This window comes from Gorilla gorilla, chromosome 18, assembly GCF_029281585.2.
Source record: "Gorilla gorilla gorilla isolate KB3781 chromosome 18, NHGRI_mGorGor1-v2.1_pri, whole genome shotgun sequence".
Lineage (NCBI taxonomy): Eukaryota > Metazoa > Chordata > Mammalia > Primates > Hominidae > Gorilla > Gorilla gorilla.
In genome coordinates, this window is record NC_073242.2 from 106,765,854 (window position 1) to 106,788,952 (window position 23,099).

General features: G+C 35.1%; 1 protein-coding gene across 2 annotated transcripts in view; it reads left to right on the forward strand.

The window, feature by feature from the left end:
* Positions 1–11,077: 11,077 nt before the first annotated feature.
* The window catches only part of CNTNAP4 (contactin associated protein family member 4), a 281,020-nt gene continuing 268,998 nt past the window's right edge, over positions 11,078–23,099 (forward strand). Inside the window, exon 1 of one of the 2 annotated variants that reach the window (XM_055366612.2) lies at positions 11,078–11,613. In XM_055366612.2, the coding sequence (XP_055222587.2) occupies positions 11,529–11,613 (85 nt within the window). In that variant the 5' untranslated portion in view covers positions 11,078–11,528. The remainder of the gene's footprint in view (positions 11,614–23,099) is intronic. The other variant, XM_004058016.5, reaches the window with a different exon arrangement.

Consider the following 23,099-nt stretch of genomic DNA (forward strand, 5'->3'; position numbering starts at 1 on the left):
AAAATTCACTAGAGAGACTCAACAGCAGACTTGAACAGATGAAAAAAGAATCAGTGAACTCAAAAATAGAAAATTCAAAATTACTGAAGCAGAAGTCCAAAAAGAAAAAAAAAATAAAGAAAAGAACAGACTAAGGGACTTAGGAGACACCATCAAGTGAAACAACAAAAGCATTTATTAAATCTGAGAAGGAAAAGAAAGAGAGAAAGGGACAGAGAGCTTACTTGAAGAAATATTGACCAAAAACTTCCCAAATCTGAAGTGAGAAATGGACACACAAATTCAAAATCTGAAAGAGCTCTGACTAGGATAACTCGAAAGAGATATCACCAAAACACATCATAATCAAACCATCAAAAGTCACAAAGATAATTTTGAAGGCAGCAGGAGAAAAGTGACTCACCATATACAAGGGAACTTCTATTAGATTATCAGCAGATTGTCGCAGAAACTTTGCAGGCTAGATTGAAGTGGGATGATATATTCAAAGTGCTGGAAGAAAAACTACCAACTAAGAAATTATATCCAGCAAAACTGCATTTCAGAACTAAAGAATAAATGAAGACTTCCCCAGATAAAAATGGAAGGAGTTAATTACAACTAGAGCTACTTTACAAGAAAAACTAAAGGTAGTCTTTCAAGATGAAGTGAAAGAATAATAAATAGCAACAGGAAACTACATGAAAATGTAAAACTCTCTGGTAAGGGTAAATATATAGAAAAATATAGACTCCTATAGTATTATAATGCAGGTGCATAAATAATTTTTGATGTGTTGTAGAATTAAAAAAACAAAAGCATAAATAGTAATTATAACTTCATATTAATAGACCCACAATATAAAAAGCTAATTTGTGTCATTAATGTAGTGCAGGAGTAACAGAGATGTAAAGGAGTAGAGTTTTTATATGTAATTAAGTTATAATCAGTTTAAAATATATTGTTACAATTTTTAAATGTTTTATGTAATTATAATGGTAACCACAAATAAAATGTCTGTAGAATATACACAAAGAGAAATGAGAAGCATATCAAAACATGTCATTATAAAAATTAATAAAACACAGAAAGAGGCAGCAAGAGAGAAAAGGAGAGACAAAAAGCTATATTATATACTGAAAACAGTTAACAGGATGGAAATAGTAAATCCTTTCATAACAGTAATTACTTTAAATGTAAATAAATTAAGCCCCCCAATTTGAAGACATAGATTGGGTAAATTGATATAAAACAAGATTCAACCATATGCTGTCTACAAGAAACTCACTTTCAATCTAAGGATGCACATAGGTTAAAAGTGAAAGGATAGAAAATGGTATTCCATGCATAAAAACTTAAAGAGAGCAGGGGTGGCCATAGTTAACTCATGCAAAGTAAACTTTAAGACAAAAACTGTCTCAAGAGACAAAGGAGTACATTATGTAATTATAAAAAACCAGATTCACCAGAAAGATAGAACACTTAGAAATATGCATGTAATTAACATTAGAGCTCCCAAATATATGAATCAAACATTGATAGAAATACAGGGAAAAACAGAAAGCAAGTTAATAGTAGTAGAAGGTTTCAATACTCTACTTTCAGATATGGATAAAACAACCAAATAGAAGCACAATTAAAAAACAGAGGGAATGCAAATTAGTACAGCCATTAATTGAAAATGTATGAAGTTTCTTAAAAAGTTAAAAATATAATTTGTATCTAGCACTATTGGATATATATCTAAAAGAAAAAAAGTAAATTACTGTGTCAAAGTGATATCTGCACTCATATTTATTGCAGCATTATTCAGAATAGTGAGGATATAAAATCAACCTAAGTGCCCATCAACAGATTAGTAGATAAAGAAAATATGGTATATGTATACACATTAGAATACTATTCAGCCTTAAAAAAGAAGGCAATCCTGTCATTTCTAACAACATTCATGAACCTGAAGGGCATGATGTTAAGTGAAATAAGCCAGGCACCAAAAGATAAATACTGCCTGATCTCACTCCTATATGGAATCTAAAAAAGTTGATCTCATATAAATAGAGAGTAAAATGGTGCTCATCAGAAGATAGGGAAGCAGTGGGGAAGAGGGTTGGGAAAATGTTGGTCAAAGGTTACAAAATTTCAATTAGATAAGAGGAGTAAGTTCAAGATATGTGTTACATACGTCATGAGGACTGTAGTTAACAACAGTGTACTATATTCTTGAAAAGTGCTAAGAAAGTAGATTTTAAGGGTTCTCACCGCAAAATGACAACTATATGAAGTAATGCATGCTATGGTTTGAATGTGTCCCCCAAAGTTCGTATGTTGGAAACTTACTGTTCAATGCAACAGTGTTGGAAAGTAGCGCCTATTAAGATGTGTTTAGGTCAAGAGGACTCTGCCTTCATGAATGGGTTAATTTTTTTTTAATCACAAAAGTGATTAGTTATCATGAGAGTGGGCTTGTTATAAAAGTGAGTTTGGCCCTCTCTTGCTGTCTTAGTCTTCCTGTTTCTGCCATGGGATGATGCAGCAAGTAGGCACTCACCGGAGTCCAGAACCATGCTCTTGGACTTTCTAGCCTCCAGAACAGTGAGCCAAGTTAATTTCTGTTCCTTATAAATTACCCAGTCTCAGGTATTCTGTCACAGCAGCAAAAAATGGGCTAAGATAAGATATATACATGTTAATGAGTTTTATCTTGCCATTTCACAATGTACATATATTTCAAAACACTATGTTGTACATGATAAATTTATATGTATATAATTTCATCTGTCAAGTAAAAAAAAAAACAAAAAACCAAAAACCGGAGGACTTGAATAACACTATATACCAATCAGACCTAATAGACATATACAGAACACTCCACCCAATAGCTGTGGAATACATGTTTTTCTCAACTGCACATGGAACATTCTTGAAGGCAGACCACATGTTAGACCACAAAGCAAGTCTTAACAAGTTTAAAGAGACTGAAAAAATGCAAAGTAAGTTTCTGACCACTATGGAATGAAACTAGAAGTCAATAACAGAAAGAAAACAAAATCCACAAGTATGTAAAAATTAACTCACTTTTAAACAACCAATGGGTTAAAGAAGAAATCACAAGGGAATTTGGAAAATATCTGGAGACAAATGAAAATGAAAACACAACATACCCAAACTTGTGGGATACAGTGAAATAAGTACTAAGAAAGTTTACAGTGGCAAACACTCACATTAAAAAAATACGAAAAATTATATGAAACCACTAAAAGAAAACATTGGGGAAACACTCCAGGACATTGGTCTGGGCAAAGATTTCTTGAGTAATATCCCTTAAGCACCAGCTACCAAAGCCAAAATGGACAAATGGGATCACATCAAGTTAAAAAACTTCTGCATGGCAAAGGAAACAACCAGCAAAGTGAGGAGACAACCCACAGAATAGGAGAAAATATTTGCAAAGTTTCCATCTGATAGGGGATTAATAAAGAGAATATATAAGGAGCTTAAACAACTCTATAGGAAAAATCTAATAATCTAATTAAAAATGGGCAAAATATCTGAATAGACATTTCACAAAAGAAGACGTACAAATGGCAAACAGATTTATGAAAAGGTGCTCAACATCACTGATTGTCAGAGAAATGCAAATCAAAATTGCAATGAAATATCATTTCACCCCAGTTAACATGGCTTTTATCCAAAAGATAGGTAATAATGAATACTGGCAAGAATATGGAGAAAGGGGAACCCTCATATGCTGTTGGTAGGAATGTAAATTAGTACAGCCATTGTGGATAACAGTATGGAGGTTTCTAAAAAACTGAAAATACAACTACCATATGATCCAGCAATCCCATTGCTAGGTGTATACCCCAAAGAAAGAAAATCAGTATATCAAAGAGATATCTGTTTATTGCAGTACTATTCACAATAGCCAAGATTTGGATTTAATCCAAGTGTCTATTAACAGATGAATAGATAAAACGTGGTACATATACACAGTGAAGTATTATTCAGCTATAAAAAGGAACAAGATCCTGTCATTTGCAACAACATAGATGAAACTGGAGGTCACTATGATAAGTGAAATAAGCCAGGCACCCAATGACACTCTTAACATGCCCTCTCTGATTTGTCAGAGCCAAAAATTAAAACAATTGAACACATGGAGATAAAAAAATGGAATGATGATTACCAGAGGCTGCGAAGGGTGGGGGAGGGGTGGGGGAAAGTGGGGATGGTTAATGGGTACAAAAATATAGTTATAAAGAATGAATAAATTCTAGTATTTGATAGCACAACAGAGGGACTATCATAAAAAATAATTTATTGTACATTTAAAAATAACTAAAATAGTATAATTGGATTTTTTATAACACAAAGAAAGGATAAGTGCTTGAGATGATGGATACCCCATTTACCCTGATGTGATTATTACACGTTGTATATCTGTATCAACGTATCTCATCTGTGTCATAAATATATACACCTAAATATACCCATAAAAATTAAAAAATTAAAAAGGGAAAAATCTCAAATAAACAGCTTTACACCTGAAGGAACTAGAAAAAGAAGAACAAACTAAACCAAAAGTTAGCAGAAGGAAGAAAATTATAAAAATTAGAAAAGAGAAAAATGAACTTGTGTATAAAAGAATGGAAATAAATCAATAAAACCGAGTTTATTTCATCAAAATTGACAAACCCTTACCTAGACTAACAATGAAGAAAGAGAGAAGACTCAAATAACTAAAATTAGAAATGAAAGAAGAGGTATTACAATTAAAGTGAGAAGGGAAATGTTTTATGAGAACTACTTGAACAACTACGTGCCAACAAATTGGAAAACCAAGAAGAAATGGGTAAATTTTTCTAAACATACAACCTGTCAAGATTGAATCATGGAGAAACAAAACATCTGAACAGGCCTTTACCTAGTAAGCAGATTGAAGCGGTAAGCAAACACCTCCCAACCTAGAAAAGCCCAGGACCAGATGGCTTCACTGGAGAACTCTACCAGACATTTAAAGAAGAGTTAACAGCAATCTTCCTCAAGCTCTTCCAAAGAATTGAAGAGGAAGAAAACTTCCAAATTCATTTTATGGGGCCAGCATTATGCTGATATCCAAACCAGACAAAGACACACCAAGAAAACTGTGGACTAATATCTCTAATGAATACTGATGCAAAAATCCTCAGCAGAATACTAGTAAACTGATTGAATAGCACATTAAAAGATTATACACTATAACCAAGTGGGATTTATGCCTGGAATGAAAAGATGTTTCAAAATATGAAAATCAATTACTGTACTACATCATAGTAACAGAATGAAGGGGAAAAAACACATGATTATCTCAAGTGATGCAGCAAAACTACTTGACAAAATTCAATACTCTCTCATGATAAATATACTTAAAACTAGAAATTGAAGGAAACTATATCAACATAATAAAATACATATATGAAAAGTTCACAGCTAACATCATAATCAATGGAGAAAGACTGAAAGTTTTTCTTCTGAGATCATGAACACATCAAAGAGGTCTGCTTTCACTACTACTATGCACCATAGTACTGGAAGTCCTAGCCAGAGCAATTAGACAAGAAAAAGAAATAAAATGCATCCAAAATAAATGATTTTAACAAAGTTACAGAATATAAAATCAACACACAAAATAAGCAACATTTGTATATATTAACAATAACCAGTTCAAAAAAGAAATTAGAGTGTTACTGTAACATCAAAGAAGATAAAACAACTAGCAACAAAATTCAAGGAAGTGAAAGAGTTATACACTAAAAAGCCATCAAACGTTGCTAAAAGAAATAAAAGAATACACAAATAAACAGAAAGACATCTTGTGTTTGTGGATTGGAAACTTAATGTTAGAATATCCATACTACCCAAAGTGATCTACAGATTAAATGCAATTCTTATCAAAATCAAGTGACATTTTTTTTCAGAAATTAAAAAAAACTTGAAATTCATATGGAATCTCAAGGCACTCTGAATAATCAAAATGATCTTGAAAACAAATAAACTAAATTGGAGGCCTCAATCCTGCTTTCAAAACATATGACGAAGCAGCAATAGTCAAGTTTACTGTGGTACTGGCATAAAAACAGATATATAAAACAATGGAACAGAATGCAGAGTCCAGAAATGAACTCTGGTGTATACTACCGAATGATCTTCCACAAGGATGCCAATCCACACAGTGGAGGAAGGGACAGTCTTTTCAACAAAGGATGTAGGAAAAGTGGATAGTCCTATGCAAAAGAATGAAGTTTGAGCTTTATCTTACCTCACAGACAAAAATTAACTCAAAATGAATAAAGACGTAGACCTAAGACCTAAAACTATAAAATCCCCGGAAGAAAGCATAAACGACATTGAATTTGGCAATGATTCATTGGATATGACATCAAAAGCACAGGTAACTAAACAAAAACAGGCAAATGGGGCTACATCAAACTTCTGTTCACAAAAGGAAACAAAAGGTGAAAAATCAACCTACAAAATAGAAAAAGACATTTGCAAGTAATGTATCTTACAAGGAGTTAATATCTAGACTATGTAAGAAACTTCCACAATTCCACAATACCAAAAACAAATAACCTGATTTAAAGATGAGCAAATAACTTAATAGACAATTCTCCAAAGAAGACATAAGAATGGACAACAAGCATGTGAAAAGAGGCTCAGCATCACTAATCAAGATAAATGCAAATCAAAACCTCAGTGAGATATCATCTTATACCCATTGGTGTGGCCACTATCAAAAGAATAGAAAACAAGTTCGAATAAGGATACAGAGAAATTAAAGCCCTGTGCACTGCTGGTAAAAATGTAAAATGATTCAGCTGCTATAAAAAATAGTATAAAGTTTCCTCAAACTTTAAAAATGAATGATTATGTGATCCCGCAATCCCACTTCTGGATATGTATCCAAAATAATTCAAAGCATTATCTTAAAGGAATACTTGCACACTCATGTTCTTTGTAGCATTACTCACGAAGGTCAAAAGGTGGAAGAATTCCAAATGTCCACTGACAGATGAGTGAATAAAGAAAATACAGTATATACATACAATGGAATACTGTGCAGCCTTAAAAAGAGGGAAACCCGGTCACATCCTACAATATGGATGAACATTGAGGACACCATGCTAAGCAAAGTCAGTCAGTCACAAAATGACAAATACCATGTAATTCCACTCATATGAAGCATCTGAAGTAGTCAAAATCAGAAACATAAAGTAGAAAGGTGGTTGCCAATGGCTGCAGGAGGGGTGGGAAGAGAGGGAGTTAATGTTTAATGGGTATAGAGTTTCAGTTCTAGAGATTTGTTGGATCACAATGTGAATATACTTATCACTACCGAACTATACTTAAAAATGATTATGATGGTAAATTTAATGTTGTATTTTTTTTAACTACAATAAAAATGAAGGTAAAAGCACAATGTCTAAAAAGTATCCATTTCATTTTGAAGATATAAAGACAAATCAAACAATGTAAAAAAAATGAAATGATTACCCAGATTTGAAATGAAAAGATTCCTATAATAGAAATGTAGGGTAAAATAACTGTTAGATGAATAAATGAAACAAAAACATTGTATGTTAATTTCTTTCTAGTCTTTCAATGTAATATAGTTCCACTATTGCCTTCTGGCCCTTTTCTAGTCTAAACTATAGTTTAGGATCCTCCATGGACCACTGTGGTGGGACATACAGTTCTCTGGCAAGTTGTAACAAGAAAATAATTCAAAGCCTGATTTTATGAATTTCAACATTTTATGGCTTTTGCCAGGCAGGGTGTAACCTATAGTATGGACGTGGGAGACCTTAAACACCAGGGTCTTTTCTTAATTGGTGGAAAACATAACCAAAATACAGACACAGGGAGAAGTGATTAAAGGAATCTGAATCAGCAGTACAGGTGTGCAAAATTAGATCTCCACGCTTTTCTGACTTTTCCTTCGATTTTCTGATGTTAAACACCATCCTGGAGGGAATGGAGAAATGATGCATAAGTTAGTAGGTCTTGGAGACGAAGCCTTTTCTGCCACGAGTGGGTCATATCCCACAAGCTGTAATCCCTCTGCTCATCAGATTTCTTATCTGTGCCGTGTGAGTTGTACTAATACAATGATTACAAAAGGAACATTGATCATGAGCCTCCTAGGCATGCTCATTTCACAGGACATTGTCTTAACCACGAGGTTGATACGGTACTCATCGTTGGTGCACAGATGAGGAAATTAAGGATCAAGGATTATTATCCTGATGCAGCTTGCCCAAGGCCATGCAGCTAGTGGGTGGTGGAACCTGTACAGACACTGAACCTGGGCGGCCAAGCTCTGACATTGCCTGCTTAGACCGATTCTCTGTACAATTTTAATGCAGAGATCTAAAGCTGGGAAGTAAGTGAGGGCCCACTAAGCACAAGGCATTCAATAGTTGTCATATGTTATACCACAGTAACTCTTTGGTCATGATTCTCCTATTTGGTCATAAAATAAATAAACCAAAGGTCAGCATCATTGAGTCATTTAATCAAAACAACAGTGGAAGCTGAATTTGTATCAAGGCCGCTCTGTTTTTTTTGTTTTGTTTTGTTTTGTTTTGTTTTGTTTTTGAGACAGAGTCTTGTTCAGTCGCCCAGGCTGGAGTGCAGTGGCTCGATCTCAGCTCACTGCAAGCTCCGCCTCCTGGGTTCATGCCATTCTCCTGCCTCAGCCTCCCAAGTAGCTGGGACTACAGGCGCCTGCCGCCATGCCTGGCTAATTTTTTGTATTTTTAGTAGAGACGGGGTTTCACCGTGTTAGCCAGGATGGTCTCGATCTCCTGACCTTGTGATCTGCCCGCTTCGGCCTCCGAAAGGGCTGGGATAACAGGCGTGGGCCACCGCACCCAGCTGAGGCCTCTCTGTTTACCATATCTCAAGCATTCACTGTTTCATTTGTCTAGGCAACTCTCTACCCCTCTGCAGCCATCAGGCAGAGACAGGTTTTGCAGTGACTTGAAATGCTTAGGTCTTCTATTGAGGGCCAGCCCCCAATTCCTTCTATTACTGTAGCCCATTGATATGGAAAAATCCGCCAGTATTGGTCACTATAATAATTTATACATTGTCCCAAAGAAGTTATTATTGTTATAAAATGTTTATTTTTCATTTTTGCTATGTGTACTTATCCATTTAAGATGCATTCTCTAATTTGTTTTATGAGAACAATTAAATACAATATTGTAACAACGAGACAATTTTTTTCTTCTGGAGAGCCCACAACTGTCCCACAGACATGATATTTTCTTCAAAGGACTGATATAATTATTCAATTAGATAACAAGTGGCATATAGTATGTGTTCAATAAAATTTAATCTCCTTCAATAATTAGTTAACGTAAACTGTTAATTTATATCTGCTTTTACTTAGCATATGATTGAAAAAATAAAATCAGGAATGCAAGTCTAGGAACACAGAATAAACACTCAACCCATGACCTTTCTTTATTTTATTGTATTTATCCTTTTTTTTTTTTGAGACAGAGTCTCGCTCTGTTGCCCAGGCTGGAGTGCAGTGGTGTAGTCTTGGTTCACTGCAACCTCTGCCTCCCGGGTTCAAGCGAATTCCTGCCTCAGCCTCCCAAGTAGTTGGGATTACAGGTGCCTGAGACCACACCCTGCTATTTTTTTATTTTTAGTAGAGATGGGATCTCACCATGTTGGCCAGGCTGGTCTCGAACTCCTGACCTCAAGTGATTTGCCCACCTTGGCCTCCCAAAGTGTTTGCTGTGTTTTCCTAGGGCCTAAGGTTTTTGCTGCCACTGACAAGGGTCAGGAAGGAGGTATGCTCTGATTTAGGGGCAATAAGTCCTAGGGTGAGAGCAGTAAAACTGGAATCAGAAAAGCCAAGTCCAGTCCTCAGCATTTATTACTAACTCTATGACCTCTTCGAATCATTTAAATTCTCTGTTCTTGTTTTCTCTTGTAAAACAGGAAAAGAAAAAAGATGCATTCTGCTTTGTTTGCAGGCGTGAACTAAACAAGCATGTTTAGTTCTTACGGGTATTTCTGTCATTTTCTCACTCTTTGACAAACCTATCTGATCTTTGACAAACCCACTCTTTCATTATTCCATAAGAAAGTGGTGTTAAAGGCTTATGTGTCTTCCAATTTGTGATTACCAAGAGGCACTTAAGAACTCCAGGATTTCCATTTCTATAAAATCTAGCACATTATCAGTAAAACATCTTGACATTTATTTTAAATAGATTATTTATCTGCTATGAACCATGTGACATGCTTCTTGTTATGTGATAGTAACTCCATTATTTAGACATTTTAAAATTCCATTCAAGAAATAGTTGTATCCATGGACCAGCCATTCAAAGAGTAATTTTTCTTTAATCATTGACCTTCCAAATTCAACTTTACTCCTCTCTCCTTTAAGTCACTTGAATTACATCGTCACATTGTTCAGTGTTGGTGTGAATGTGTATGCGTGTGTGTATGTGGTGGTGGTGGAGGTCCCTTTCTTCAGTATTCCCTCATTTCCTACTTTGGGCCTTTTTGGAAATGTTATTAAAAATTTTGATTATAGAATGGTACTGCATATTCACAGCATGATGCATTCATCAACATAAATGTAGCCAAAGCATTTCATTTGTGGATTTATACACCTGAAGCATTAAAATAAGAAATGTTAATTTCTTGCAGACTATTACCAGATGATTTTAAATATCTGCTAAGCAGGAATGTCTGTTCCCATGTGGGGAATTTCCATAATAAAATCCTGGCACCCTCGCTGAAGAGTACAGTTTTATAGAAACAGAGAAAAACAGCGCAAGTATTTTCCCTGAGGACGGTTTTAGCTACAATTTCCCAATGCTGCTTAGTTATTTCTGTCTTATTTTATGCTTTTGTTTTGAAACATAATGCAGTTTTACCTGGATGCACTCCCGGATAATCAGGAATGGCTCAGTGTGTTTTCTGGCTCTGCCAAATGCAAGACCTCCAGAAAATCAGAAGGCTCCACCGCCTTTTCCCTTCCCCCACTCACACCTCCAGCTGGGAGAAAAGGGTTAAGGATTATTGGAAAATAGAAGAGAAGGGAGGGAGCCCCAAGGAGGCCCACGAACGGGAGGCTGCGCCTCTGGGTGCAGTGGAGCTCGAGCGCTGTTGTGTGTTTGGAAGGAAGGATGCTGCTGCCAATTTGTGGGACCGCTGCTGCGAGGAGTGGGCGTGGCCTCGGCGGTGTGGATGCTTGTTAGGAAAGATGCTGAGTGCTTTTCAGTGAGGAGTCAGGGCGGTGTGTGTGAGAGAGAGAGAGAAAAGAGAGAGACAGAGACGGGGAGAGAGAGAGGGAGAGAGAAGAGAGGGAGGAGGGAAGAAGAAAAGACGGAGGGAGGTGAGGAGGAAGGGAGGGGGAGAGACAGAGACCTAGAGGGGCTGAAGACCCAGACAGAGCTGGCAGAGCTACTGAGAACAGGACTGGAGCGCTCTGAGAGCCTCTCAAGATCTTTTGGGGGAGCCCAATAAATGTGAACATGGGATCTGTCACGGGAGCTGTCCTCAAGACGCTACTTCTGTTATCTACTCAAAATTGGAACAGAGTCGAAGCTGGGAATTCCTGTAAGTATACAGCAAATGATTTAAAACTTGCTGGGGGGCTCTCTGCAAAACTTTGATTCTGTTGTTTTGATGATGATTATTTGCAGCTGGGATTGCTGCAAAGCGTATTGCTGTAAACGAAGCATCACTTAAAAATCTTGCCAATGTGACCGGTTAACACTTGTCTCTCCTCTTGGTCTGGTCAAAATAGGCAAAGTGTCATTTCTCTTTTTGTCTACTCGCAGGATCTTACCCTCTGGTCTTTGAATATTCATTGAGAATGCCCAAGTTCTAGTAAAACATGAAATTAGCATCTTATCTGGGGAATAGCGTGTGAATATCTTCATTTCCTCTTTTTTAAAGAACTACTGAATTTTATTGGAATTATGTCTAAGAGGAAAACAACTGGCAGACTTTACATTATGCTGCATTGGCTTAGATTTCTGAAGTTTGCAATTGGGCAGACCAGTAGCTGCTTGCATCTTTAAAATGATGCAGGCTAATAACTGAAATGTACTGCAGACTTCAGGAGCACCAGCACTGGCTGAGGCGAGTCTCAGTATTAAGAGCTGTGCCTTCGCTGCTAAGAGAATGAGACTTAGCGCTCTCCTGAAAGAGGAGCCTCTTCCTACATTTTGCTTAAAGGAAAACCAGTCAGGTGGTCTTTCAAAAGTAGGATTCCTTTGTGGTTGAATGCTTAACTGCATAAATTTGTAATTGAATGTTCTGATGAAATAGAACCTATTTAGGGAAGATTGAAATCTTATTTATTATTTAGATATCATCCATAATAATTTGGCAGACTCCCTTCATCCACTCTTTATTAGAGATAGAAAAAGTTTCAAAAGTTATCTTTGGCTTAAATTCTCTAAATGGGAGAATTTTCCCCTCCTGATTAATGACAAACAAGCTTGGCAAATACAACTTTTTATTTTTTCTTGGATTTTAAAGGAAAAGCTCATTTGCTTTCCAAGAAATGGCTATGAGGCCTGTCCAGGAATTTATGTTGCTGCTGTATCATCAGGCTTAGATTTGGGGAACAGAAGCAGTAATCAGGCATTTGCTATGGCATATCACTTCACTATGCTAAAGAGTTCTGATGTGGGAAAAACATGACAAACTCATGGGCACCAGTCAAATGTCCCCTCACAGTGCCTGGCTCCCGTGATTTCGTGTTTCAGTTCAGAATGGGCTCATTTAATGTCACAGGGTATCCATCACTCTGAAAGAAGGAACCTCACTTCAGGTGCTGCACATCAGATTCAACTTCAGTTTGACTGTTGTGATAATCTCATAAGTCAATAAAATGTATAATTTCACCTAGTCAAAACCTTGGAATCTTATAATGGTAGCATTTGACAAACATTGCATCATACAAGCAAACAATAACAACAACACCCACACACAAATGGAAGTTCTGTAGGAAAGGCATGAGTAATTCATCTTCCAACCACTGAAGTTCAACCAAAAAGAAAAGCACTAGAGGTCACTCTTACAATGTAAAGCACATCACCCCAAGCATCCTTCCCTCAAGAAAAGCAGAGCTGAAATCTGGCCTGTACTCCGTTCAGTCTTTCCACTAGACTGCCTGTAGTTGGGTTTAAAATACATTAATCTAATTATTTGGGCTGCTGGTTGTTTATGTTTGTTTGTTTTCTTGAAGCTCAATAAAAAGTGTAGGGTGTACATTAACATTAAATAGCTTTCTTTTACCATATATCTTCTTAGAAAGAAAAGGTGCTGAAAGAGATCTGAGGAGAGTGTAATATTTATGTCTGCTTGGCTCTGGTTGGATCCCTCACTGACACTTAAAATTTCAGTGCTGGTTCTATATTCTTTCAGCCTTGGTTTGTTAAGGAAGTAATCTAATGCTCTTTTAAACATCTGATGAACTTGCAAAACCTATACGATTTTTCATTATAAAAAACATTTAAAGTTGGAGTTCTTGCTTACCATGCATGTGGAGTTGACTGTTCTTCAAGTGTCAAAAATAAAATGAAATGACCTTATATAATTAAAGTTGCACTTAGTAATTTATTGTGAATATTTTGACAATATGATTTGCAGCAGTATGTGTAAAAGAAAATATTTCATTTCTCAATTTCTATTTCATTTTTCAATATTTAAGAAGTATTTTCTTTTTGGAGGAAGCAAGGTCTACTTGTACCAAGCCATGGTGGAAAGTACTTCATATGTTTCATCCTTTTTGGAAGAACAAGTGTATATATGTTTCCCAGCAAGACTGGAATTTAGTGTAAGGACAAGCAACTATCAACCAGCATATGCATTTCTAAAGTATTATAATGACTCCAATAATTCTTCTGGACAAGACTTTATGTTAAGAAAAAGTGAGTCAGTCTTGACTACCAATAGTAATATTGGAAATAACTGAATATAAATAAATAAAATTAAAGGACTAGAAAGACTTTTCCCCTTTATTTACAGCTGATGAGCCAGGAGCAAATCTGTCATCTACAGAGTCAGCTCAAGGTTGCCAATTTGAAAGCTTTCATGGGACAGAACTCTGCAAAACCAGTACAGCTCAGGGATTAGGTGCACTTTAATTTGAATGTTAATTGATCCAATTAAACACCAGGGAAACTTTACATTAGAAGGATTCTGTTCAAAGACAAACATATATGTTCACATATATGTATATGTGCTCATTTGTATATAGGTATATGTGTATGTAGATATCTGTAAACTACTAGACTCGTGCTCATTTGTATATATGTATATGTGTATGTAGATATCTGTAAACTACTAGACTCATGTGCTTGCATATTTTTGGTGGCCCTGTTAAGTACTTATCTGTCTAAAGATGAAATATGTTGAATGAACCGTGTTCTCTGCCTGCTAGTATCCTGTCTGACATTTCAAAAGCAGTGGACTAGCCATTATTTTTTTCTCTTTGTTCTCATCAAGATGAGCTTTTACAATTATATTGAAGTGTCCCTTTCATCAAAGTTTAGAGACGGATCCTTGTAGAAGGGTGTGCTCTTTGAGAAGCTGCACTGGCTGTTCTTGGTTTCTTTGCTTGCTACTAAGAGACATGCATTAAGAACAGAGACATTTCTCTATTTTTTAATTGCTCTTATAAATCCAGTTTTTGAACATTAAGACATGCTTGAAGATGGGGTCAACTTAACCCAAAAGAAGGAATGGGTACAGTAGTAAGGCTGATAAGAGTTTGCTTTTATTTTAACTCTCGCAGATCATGTGAGGGAGGCTCTCTAGTCACTGGTATACTGAGCCCTACTCTTGAGAATAATTAATGCTCACCAATGACTTAATTAGAAGTTAACATCTCACTGTGTTCTTTCTTTTCTCTGATGGAAATAAAGGCTGTATCTGATACCTACCCTAAAAGAAGCACTGAAGGATAGATGAAGGCAAATTGCCTGAGTAGATTATCACTCTCGTGGGCCCTGGGAGACAGCTGGACAGATTCTCACATTGTTAAAACTCAACCTTGTAATTCTTTCTAGAAGCTACTTTCTTTTCCTCCCCCCGCCATATTTATTCCCATAGCAGAAAATAACTAGAATGCAATAGTAAAGTACTGATAAAATATAATTCTATGAGGTAATGCATAAATGGCTAGCCCTTATAAAGATCAGCATGTACTTTGACTCACTTTTCTAATAGCAATGGTGATTTATTTTCATCTATTCAGTCCATTTTCTCCACTTCTTATTACGTGCATCTCAATAATCTCTGATAAAGGCAGCCTCTAGCTCTGGAGATAATGTGACTCATGGGCCAACATGGGGATCAAACATAACTTTCACATAATACCTGGTGCTTACTCTAGGCAATAAAGATTATTGTCTTCTAAAATTAATGTTGGAATTTATATCATATATAAGAAATTTCTGTATTGGAGCTAATGAGTATATCAAGATTAAATTGACTTTTGTTAAAGAAAATAGATTAATAGAATTGTATAACATCTATTGTAAGATAATAAGATATTTAACTCAGGTTGGTAAACTGTGGCCCAAACTGTTTTTTGTATGATCCATGGGCTAAGAATAGTTCTTCCATTTTTAGCTGAAAAAAATTAAAAGAAGAATTCTTCATGGTAAAAAATAATTATATGAAATTCAAATTTTATTCTTCCACTTATTAGTAAACTTGCATGACAAAAATTTCTACTCAAATATTAGTATTATATTTTGAATTTTATCAACTAAATTTTATTAAGATTGTTTACCCTCTTACTATGTAACTACTTACATAAGATTCTTTACTCTCTGGCACTTTATATAAAAAGTTAATTGACCCTGATTTAAATAATATACAAAAAAATGATAAGACATGAAAAGTGTATAAATTATACTTCTATGATAAAATTTAGTCTTAATTATTTAGCACACAAATATATACTTGCAGAGTTGTGGTACTGAACGCAATGCTATTATTGCCAGGAACTGTAACAGAGGATATCTTCAAGTTAATGTCTTCCTTATATGTTTTTTCTTAAAGCCTTCATTGTTCAAAAATCTTGATATTTCAGTGGGTATAAATTATTTGCAAAATTCCCACAGTTTTAATCTCAAGAAATGTTGTTAGGATAAGATATTTGATGAAATATATAAGTAATATAAGTTCAATGAAGTATATAAGTAGTATAAGTTCAATGAACTGTACAAGTAATTGCAACTTAGATATTTTGAACAAAAATTCTGCTGTTATTTTACATATTCATGAGTATAAAATATTCCACTCTATCTTAATCAGCAACTTACATTTGGAATCAAAGATCATATGAGGAAAATGTTTTTGATAGAAGAGTATTTTTGCCCCTGTGACTTTTAAAGCAGCAGCTTTCTAAAAATTCTGAAATTGGCCAACTTTCTAGAATAAACTGAAAAATAGATTTTCATTTAAGCACTGCCCACTAAGAGCTCATTATATTTAAGCTAGTGATTTTCACTTACCCATGTCAATAATAAATTTCTGTGTAAATGACTTGTGTAATTGAAATTGTATTTACTTTATAATTCCAGGAACTGATCTTTGGCCCCATTTTATTTACGCTATACTTTTTCCTACAGTTTTTTGAAAAATTAAGTTAAAAATATGATATAATATCATTTAAAAACCGATTTTCATTGACGTTCCTATTCCTATGTAGCAATTTTTTTTTTCAAAACAAATGGTCACTTGTTAAAATAGTTTATTTTTTCATTATATTGTTTTTAGTGGTTCAGCTTTAAATGAAGATTTCTAAGTCTCATCAAAAGGCCAATTTCCAAAAAGAAAATAACCCCCCCCCAAAAAAACTAGGATAGTCTCAAAGAGCTTAACTGAAATATGACTTTCTCTGAGTGTCAAAGGAATTGTGATGAGATTCGTGATCATCCACTGTAAGTAGACAACGATTAGGGATAATGACACTGGCATTACATGGCTCTGAGTTTTTAAAAATAGAATATCAGCTCTGCTCTACAAATACCCATTTTTCTTGATTAAATACTATGTTTAAAATTTAAATCTATTCTACTTCAGATTGATCAATATTGAGGCCTTAATATTGTTCACTAATGAATCATATGGCCTTTAGGTTGCCAATTAGTCCCAGGTTGTTTAAGAAATCATTCTGTTATAAAGACACATGCACATGTATGTTCATTGCAGCACTCTTTACAATAGCAAAGACACAGAATCAACCTAAATGCCCATTAGTGATAGACTGGATAAAGAAAACTGGTACATATACACCATGGAATACTATGTAGTCACAAAATAGAATGAGATCACATCCTTTGTAGTGCCATGGATGATGCTGGAGACCACTATTCTTAGCAAACTAACAAGGGAACAGAAAACCAAATACTGCATGTTCTCACTTATAAGTGGGAGCTAAATGATGAGAACACATGGACACATAGAGGGGAACAACACACACTGGGGCTTTTTGGAGGATGGAGAGTGGGAGGAGAGAGAGAATAAGGAACAATAACTAATGGGTGCTAGGCTTAATACCTGAGTGTTGAAATAATCTATACAACAAACCCCCATGACACAAGTTTACTTATGTAACAAACCTGCACTTGTACCCCTGAACTTAAAAAATAAAAGTTAAACAAACAAAAGAAGTCCTTCACTATCCTTTAAAAAATATTTTCATTTTGTTTTCACTGACTGAAAGTTTACAGAATGATCTAGCTCCTGAAAACAGTAGGAAGAGTAAGAAAAATGTATCCAACATTGTTATGTGCATGTTCAGATTGTTAGTTGAATATATCTGATGAAATATTAAATCATGCAGACTTTGACCTGATTGTCTTCCATGCTCTAGTGTTTCAATTATTATTTATAGCTTATTTTTCATTTTTATTCATTCAATAATTTTGACCTCAACTTTAGAATTTATCTATAATCATTGAAATTGTATTTTTCAAATTAACTAGTATGATAGGGAAGGGTTGACCCATCACAGTGTATGTGCTTAAATAGGAGATGTTTCCTATATTGTTGCATGATGTTCCTATGTTGTGGGTGGTGGTGGCATGCAAATTCTTATAAAATGTATGCATGATTGTTTTCATGGGTATTTCAGTTAGGAATATTTAGGAATACTCTTTAACAGATTTTCAAGAACAGGTCTTGAGTTGTAGCATCAAATGCTAATATCAGTTTGATTTTGATCACTTTAAAAAGAAAAATCTCAGAAAGTGAAAGAAATGCCCCAAACCTCATGCAGACAAAAATTATGGAGTTTTGGAGACCCTGTGATTAACTGAAAACACTGAAATGAAGTAGTTTACCCAGAAGATTAACATTGGAATTGGAAGGATTCAGGGTTTGAAAAACAGGGTTTAAAATCTTAAGAAATAATAGTTTACCCATAATTTTAAGTTACAACAAATTGTATCTCTAAATAACAAAAATGTCATTGACTGTTCAATTGTCTTCTGATATTTTTGGGGAAAATTTTGATGTCTAAGAGTTTAACATTTAAATTTCTTCCATGAGCTCTTAAGCTGTGATTGTCTGTGTATTTCAATTAGATATGCATGCCTGTATGTGTATGCATGCATTTATTTGACTTTTGAAACTGGCTTTCCTTGTTTTTAATCTATGATTTTTAGGCTCTCCAAAGTGCTGATTACTTCAGGGGGCTGATGGCTCTGTGTTGGTAAAGACCAATCTGACATATAATTGCACAAGCAAAGATACTTTTGTTTCTTAATCGACTTTTGGAGGACAAAGATTTTTTCCAAAATGTCTTTTGTTAGGGTCTTCATAGTTAGTTCATAGTTACTAACTATAGTTACATAGTTCTGTAGTTAGTGAAAAACTACAGAACTGTGTAATGATAAAGAATGTACTTGCCAAATGCATTACAAGTTATCATTATTGCTTGAGTTTGCCCGTGGAACATTGGTATTTGGAAGAGGAAGTGGATATGCTTGGGGTTTTTTTTCCCCTCCTTCCAGTGAATTTTCATTATGGTTCATGGAAAAGTGGTACTCTAGTAATAAAATTGGGAAAATAGCATAACAGGAGGTAAAAATGAGCCTGTTTATGTTACAGTTAATGAGTCATTCCGATGTAATAATTGGAGAAGTGAGTGAAGCCTGAAAACATTTGACATTTTAAGTAGTTCAAAATTAGTAACTATAAATTTTTTTAATGCCATAAGTATTTAATAGAGCAATGATGAAATTTATCTCCAAGGTTTTTAAATCACCAAGGAAAAAAATGGTGTGATATTATCAGTTGGCCTATAGCTCTAATTGCTTTTTTTATTAAGTACCTCTCATTACTTGGCAGTGCTCTAGAATAAGATATTATGGGCTTCTAAATCGTGAAAGACATATTTGTTTCTGTAACCATTTTGTTCCCACTGGCAATTATGATACTTATAAATGGGGTCATAGGTTGATATTACTTTAAAAGCACCATGTAAATATATAAATTCACCTGCCTTCCTAAATTACGTTTATTGTATACTTTTTAGAAAAATTATAACCTGTAATTTCATTAATGGACTTACTCTGCATTTATGACCTACGAAAATATTTTTTTCAATGTCCTTTGAATAAGGACACGGATAAACTCTCTTAGCAATTGGTTGTAAGCCTTAGGGTTGATAGTTGCTTGGATGACCTTGAACAGACATTTGATTCCCTTGGCCCACCACAGAGACCCCCACATTTTCCCATCAATATAGAGCAATTGCCTTTGCTATACCAGGCCCAAAAGAGGGATTTCTTGGAAAATCTGAGAAAGTCAAATTTCTAGGCTAATAGCTTTGCTCTAAAAGAGTGCATGTAGATTTATATCTTTAAGACTTGTCTTCAGTTTTCAAAGATACTATGTACTGGTATTTTAAAATCTGCTGGTCAGCAGATGACTGACCAAGGACAAAAAAGGAACTAGATTGAAAGTGGTCTTTAAGGGAAATGAGTTGCTGAGATAGAATTATCAGTGTGTGTGTGTGTGTGTGTCTGTGTTGAGATAACTGTGGGTGGGAATTGGAAAACAGACCATTTTGGTAGGGGAAATAGAAAGCGTTGCCCCTAGGTGGCACATTTTGAATTAAATAGTGATGGGATGTAGAATAAGATTGCTGCTTATTTGCTATCCATACCAGAGTAGTCTCCAGTATGCTTTTAAACCAGTATGTGGGATTAAAAATTAGCAAGAGGTCTTCTTGGCTCTAGTTTAAATTCACCCAAACAGAGAAGTGATATTACCCTTTTGTGATCTCAGAGATCTTTATTTTCTAGGACTTGGTGTAAAGACCTCAGGATCCCACGTAGTTAACTCAACTTCTCCTCCCACCCTGGGTGCTAGTCTTTCTGAACCTAGCAATGAAGCAGAATATGTTGGGAGAGATTTTGGCTTAAAAATCACTAGATAAACTGAAGCATAATTTAACTCCTGAAGACAATGTGGTAAAGTGATATGGGTGGCAAGAGAAGGGCATGATAAACAAAGTTGAACATTTTTTCACATCATTCACTTTTATCTCTCAATTTTGGCTGATTTTAAACAAAAAGAATTTATGTCCAAGGCAGAAAGCTGCAAGAATGCTTAGTGATCCTCATAATTAAGGATTTATAATACATATTTACATTTGCCATGTTTTAGATGTTTAGGGCTTAATTAAAACAACATTGCTAAAATAAAAGCAATTCTATCTAAATTGGTGATGAGGGAATTCTATGCAAGGTTATAAAGCTGCTCAATTAGGCTCTTTTGTTTCATAGTGTGTATGATTTCTGTGCTTATTTGAACTGTTGTACTTTAACATGACAACTGTGTCACAATCCTGTTAAGAAAACTTCATGCTCACATACAGCTTCATAACACTACCTCTTAACTATCAAAAGATGTAAGCTTTTCTAAAACAAATATACAAAAAATAGCACTAATTTGGGGAAAGAACTAGGGTACATTTAAGAAAGCAAAGAGCAAACACTGTAGATAACATTTAGTTTCTTAAACTCCTAGCATCCTTTATCACAAAATGAAACATGATAAAACAAAACATTTCATGGTCAAATACATACTAGAGGAATGGTAAAAGAAGGCTAATGTAGAATTTTAGCTACAAAAATAAAATTGTGATCACCATAATTTTCTATGCTTAACATGCAAAACAGCCTGATTCATTTTTTTAACCTGTTTTTTTTGTAAATGATCACATTGGTTTCTTGGAAGCTTTGCTATGTGCTTGCCTATGGGATAGTTTCTTTATATTTATGTATAATTGCAACATGAACCAGATTAGCATGAAAGTATGTAGGTAGTACCATTAATCACTGAAACATTCTCTAGAGAAGATGTCAGGAAGTTCTCTGTTTTTCTGAGTTAGCAAAATCGAGCCTCCTGTGATCATTTTCCTTTTTCATTTTCCTGGATATGCGGATGATCTGGCTGTGACATCTGTCATGTTAGCGATGGCCAGGGTTGATTTGGCTGAGATGGCTTGTAAGGCAGCTGTTCCCTCTTCCTTCCTCACTGCTCCCTGTGACCCTGATTCACTCCATTTTATATCATACAATATTTTACCTACTACACATATTATTGTAGTTTTAGGTAAGCTTGACATAATGTACTGTTGTATTTCACCAAAGGTAAAGATTTTAAGAAAAAGCAAGTTTTGCCTTGCAGCTATATTTCATTGTTAGGCACATCCAACATTAAGTTGAGGCTTATGAACATGGCAAACAAATGTCTTCCTACTCAGTATTTGCTGATCTTTCCACTTTTGTCTGTCTTTACTGCTTGATGTAGCTTGGCTCTATTTCCCCCACCCAAATCTCACCTTGAATTGTAATAACTCCCACGTGTCAAGGACAGGACCAGGTGGAGATAATTGAACCATGGGGGTGGTTGTCCCCATACTTTTCTTGTTATAGTGAATGAGTTCTCGTGAGATATGATGGTTTTATAGGAGGCTTTCCCCTTCACTTGGCTCTCAGTCTTCTCTTGCGTGCCACCATGTAAGATGTGCCTGTTTTGCCTTCTGCCGTGATTTTAAGTTTCCTGAGGCCTCTCTAGCCATGCAGAACAGTGAGTCAATTAAACCTCTTTTCTTTGTAAATTACTCAGTCTCAGGTATGTCTTCATAGCAGCATGAGAGCAAACTAATACACTGCTTTTTCTTCTTCAATACTGGTGTCCCCTGTGTCCTCTACTCTTCATTTCTTGGCCTTTGCATCTGTTGTTCCCTTTGTGTAAATTACCCTCAAATACTTCACTCTAAAACCTCTTGGAAAATGTCTACCCAAAACAAGCCTCATCTCCTTTGTCTGTGGAGTCTCACCACCTCAACTTTAATCATTCTCTAGCAGAAATTTCATAGCACTTCAAACGTTTGCTTATTCCTGCCCTGATCATAGACTATCAGAATGGATTTTTTAAAAGTTTCCTTTGCAAAACTGAAATTTTTGAAAGACAGAAGTATTATCTTAATCACTTCAGTATCTGCAACATCTAGCACAGTGCCTGGAATAAAGAGCATATTCAGTAAATGGGAAAACAATACGTTGATGGATGATAATTTGTATTTTTTTCAGTTGAAACACCAAAAACAGAGAAGATGAACAGAATCAGGCTAGACAAATTGGAAAATTGTGTTATTTTGGTGATTTAAACGTCCTTTTTATTTAGGATCCCATTCATTTTTGCTATCATTTTAAAACTTTGACTTTGTATTTAACTCTATTCCATTTCATTTCATTAGGTTGCATACTTATTCTAGTCTGTCATAATCCATTATGGTACATATTCTCCTGGTCAACCTATTCTTATTATTTCTCACTATCTCTCTTTTCCTTTCCTTCTCGCCTTTTCAAAAAAAAATTATAGCAAATGTAATTTGATAGGCCACTACATCAAATTATTTTGGATTGAGGACTCTCGATAGACAAACAAAAAATACGTCATGAGTATAAAATAAAATTGGAACAGCATCAGCTACTTCCAGTCCATCCTCATGTCTTCCTATGCCTGTAGCACATGCCCGATCATCTCTAGCAATT